At 44.4% G+C, this 3,715-nt stretch overlaps 1 protein-coding gene across 1 annotated transcript in view; it reads right to left on the bottom strand.

Annotated features, from left to right (window-relative positions):
• Positions 1-3,715, bottom strand: part of PIWIL2 (piwi like RNA-mediated gene silencing 2) — a 92,243-nt gene that overhangs the window by 48,144 nt on the left and 40,384 nt on the right. Inside the window, exon 12 of the mRNA XM_018570216.1 lies at positions 1,515-1,601. Coding sequence (XP_018425718.1) covers positions 1,515-1,601 — 87 coding nt within the window. The remainder of the gene's footprint in view (positions 1-1,514; positions 1,602-3,715) is intronic.

The following is a 3,715-nucleotide window of genomic DNA, read 5'->3' as shown; positions in this document are numbered from 1 at the left end:
CCCCCCCCCGTCTCAGAATTCTTAAGAGCTGTGTCCCTCAATGGATGACAGAGAACTGGCGGACTGCCTGCAACTCCAACAGATGCCTGAAGGACCTTGCCGTTAGCGGAGTAAGATAAGTGCTCTTCATCAGTACCAAACGGCGCCCAGAGTACTGTGTAACTGAGGTAGCACCAGGTTCTCAGCCTGAACGGCCTTCGCACCGAGTCCTCACAGGAGGGGTTATCATAGGCTGGCCAACAGTTTTTTTTTATTTTATTTGCGAGAGTCCAATCCTCCTGTAGGCAGCAGTAGAACACCAGTCATTAAAAACTTCCTGTGTCCCACAATGAACAAGAAAGAAAAGCAGATGCACACTGTCAAAATAACATTAGACAGTAGTTTGGCAAGCTTTTAGAAAACACCACAAGGTAAAAGGAAATGCTTCATGTGTTTATGCTCCTTTTATGCCCTACATCTTCAGATACAGGCAATGTTGATGCAAGTCTCTAACACCAAGGGTCACCAAGCACGTTGCAATCTGACTGTACAATCTTTGTTTTAGGTGCATCAAAACCATGTTATATGAGGACATTCTGAAGCTATCCAAACAATTTATATCCAAATCAGGCAGGCCCTTGCAGTACTTAGTTGTAGGTAGAACTAAAGGAGATTGTATAAGTAGACTGTAACATGTATGGTGAGCTTAAGGAATTCAACTTTGAGCTTTGATTATTTTATTTTTTTGTTCAAGTAACAGAGGGTACAATAGCTTGGTCACCTACCCAGTCTCAGCCTGCTTGGAAAATGAATGAATAGCAGCTTCTGATGAGGTCATTTCTGGCTCCTTTTCTCCTAGTGTGAAACTAATAGCACTATTAATGGTAATACAAACTGGCTGGCATACTGCTGGCTGTCCCTAGTATGTTAGTTGATATAATTGCATAGACTAGAATGCTAGTAATGGGTGCAACTATTGAGGCGTAAGGCAGTTTAAAAGATAACTAGGGCCCAACCTTTTTTAGGCATAGTTTTCTTTAGTGTCACAGGAGGACATTTACCATTTCCTCCTGTGACCCAAAAGCTATTGCGGTTATATGATGACAGTGCAGAGGCACGCTGTGGCCGGGAAAGATCCTGACAATATTGTCGGGATCCACCCTGCCACATGATTGACAGCTGGCTCTGCCTCTGTAGAGTGCCGGATGCCTATATACCCCGCTGTGTCTCCTTCCTTTGATCACAGCATCAATGTTGAGTAGTGAAGTACCAGCTGAAGGATGGCAGCACAACACTCGACAGGGAACATAGGCATCCAAATTTCTCAGACGTGTTGAACACCAAAGAGCCTGACCGAGGTTGCAGTACACAAACAGAGGGCAGGTAAGAGACATAGGCAGCTGGAGAGGAGAGCGTGTTTTTCCCTTGCAAAGAACATTTTTTTGGGGGGAGAAGCTGACAGTTTTTCTTTAAGACAGTATTGGAAAAATGCATGGCTAAAGCAGAAGTCCCATTCCATTCATACAGCGGGTTACCTTCATGGCCCGAAAGTCTTTTTTCATTGTTTCGGGGATGCCCGTCATGAAAGACAGTTCTGGAAGGAGGAGAATCAAACCTGGCTTCTGAAAAAGATGGAAGTGTGAAAAGAAACACAGAAAACAGCTGCAGTACACACCAGAACAAAATATGTGATTAAGATTTTTTAAATTTAAAAAGAATAAAGCTGGGAATACATGCTTCGAACTTTGTCCGGTTCTTGATGAACCCGCCGAAATTTGATGCATGGGTACCTCTCTCGGCACCTTTCTGACCGGCATCCCTCGATCAGCTGATTGATGGAGCATACTGGAAAACTGTTGGCTGAACAGAGTTAGAAGCTAATGAGCTGCAAGCTCGGTTTGCGTATTCTGACAGCTGGCGGCAAAGGAAAAGCAGGAGATTCCATGATCAATGCTCGTCAGCGTTGGAGGAATCTGTTCTATTTCATCTTCTAATCAGAATTGTGTATACTCGAATTGTAATGAGATAGGTTCACTGATCCATATCTTCTGGTATTGTAACTCGGTTAGGTCTTACTGGAACCAGCTCTTTCAGCTAATTTCGACCTTGTCTCAATGTACGGTGGCACCTTCAGCAGCTCTGGCACTGTTGCACCTGTCCATTGAAGAAATACCACTCGGAGCTAGAACCGTTGTTATGCATATTCTTGTAGCAGCCAAGACACTGCTTGCGCAACATTGGAGGGATACATCTATGCCTGACTTCAGTGATGCCGTCCGCAAGGTTAACCTCAATGTGCTTATGAACGCATGTTCGCTATGAAAAATTGTAAATTCAACTCATTCCTAACAGCGTGGGAGTGCTGGATTAATCACCCCATGTATAGATACTGATGTTTCAAGGGACTTGATTGTTGACCTATTGAATGTGACAAGACTTTCAATTATATGTAGGTACATGTACTTATGATTATCTTTTTGTTCCTTATTGTTTACTGCTTAACGTGTATTGTGTACTTTTGGAAAAAAACCTCAATAAAACAATTAAAAGAGAATCGTGTTTACTCAACTTTATTAGAAAAATTTGCCAATAGCAATGCTGTACTGTTAAAACCGTGCACCTATCAAGACTGCAGTTTGCAACAGCATAGAGTCAAACAAAATATTTCTGGTGGGCCACTGAGGTTTACTAAATGTTTCTGGAGTGGCTGAAAATTTGAAAATAGTATTTTTCTTTTAATGCAGTCTGCAGTCACAACTTTAAAATAGTTTATGCGTGTGCAAACATGTATTACCTTTTGTTTTATTCATATATTATTTTGTCTATATTCCATCTTGATGAGTCTGCTCCATTATAGCTCCCAAGCATTAGTAGGGTTAGGAAGGAAGTGCTTACGTTTGAGGAAAGTGATCTAAATATCTAGATTCTACCAGCCAAATTGTGAGCAGCTCTTTTTAGGGAAAGACAAGGCAATTTGACTTGTACCAGATGGGCTCGGTGCACGACCCCACCGTGTTGAAGTAGTGTGCGCTGAAAAAGGTTTGGCATGCAGTATTTTTTTTCCAGTGCGGTGCTCGCAGGTGCGCCTTTTTGCGAAACGGTAAAAAAAATTAGGTAACGCAAAACTGTATATAAGAGACATGTTAAAAATCATTTATGTACTGTGTTGTGATAAAATGATACAGTCGAACATTTAATTGCAACTAGGGATGCACCGATACTAGTATCGATATCGGTGCCGATTCCGAGTATTTGGGCAAGTACTCGTACTCGCCCAAATGCTCCGATGCCTAGCACGAGTACTTCCGGTATCAGGAAGCCGGGCAGCGTGTCATTACACGCTGCCCGGTTTCACGATTGACCGGAAGCTGGCCTTGTGAGGTAAGGTTACCTTACCTTAGTATGTGTAGCCTGTCATCCCCCGGGGCCTCTCCAGAATGAGGCCTTCGTCGGGTATCCAGCCCGAGCCGTCCAATCAGGAAGCCGGGCGCCGTCTAATGATGCAATGCCCTGCTTTCTGATTGGCCGCGAAGCTGGCTCCATGCTGCCTCGTCATCTCATGAAAAGAGAGCATGGAGCCGGCCTCCCGGCCAATCAGAAAGCAGGGTGTCGCGTCATCACACGGCGCCCGGCTTCCTGATTGGCCGGCTAGACGGCTCCGGCTGGGTACCGGACGAAGGCCGCGTTTTCGCTGGAGAGGCCCCGGGGGATGACAGGCTGCACATACTAAGGTAAG

Source organism: Nanorana parkeri, unplaced genomic scaffold (assembly GCF_000935625.1).
Source record: "Nanorana parkeri isolate BGI_ZX_2015 unplaced genomic scaffold, ASM93562v1 scaffold1480, whole genome shotgun sequence".
NCBI lineage: Eukaryota > Metazoa > Chordata > Amphibia > Anura > Dicroglossidae > Nanorana > Nanorana parkeri.
Note: the sequence above shows the minus strand (reverse complement) of the source record. Positions and strands in the feature narration are given on the sequence as shown.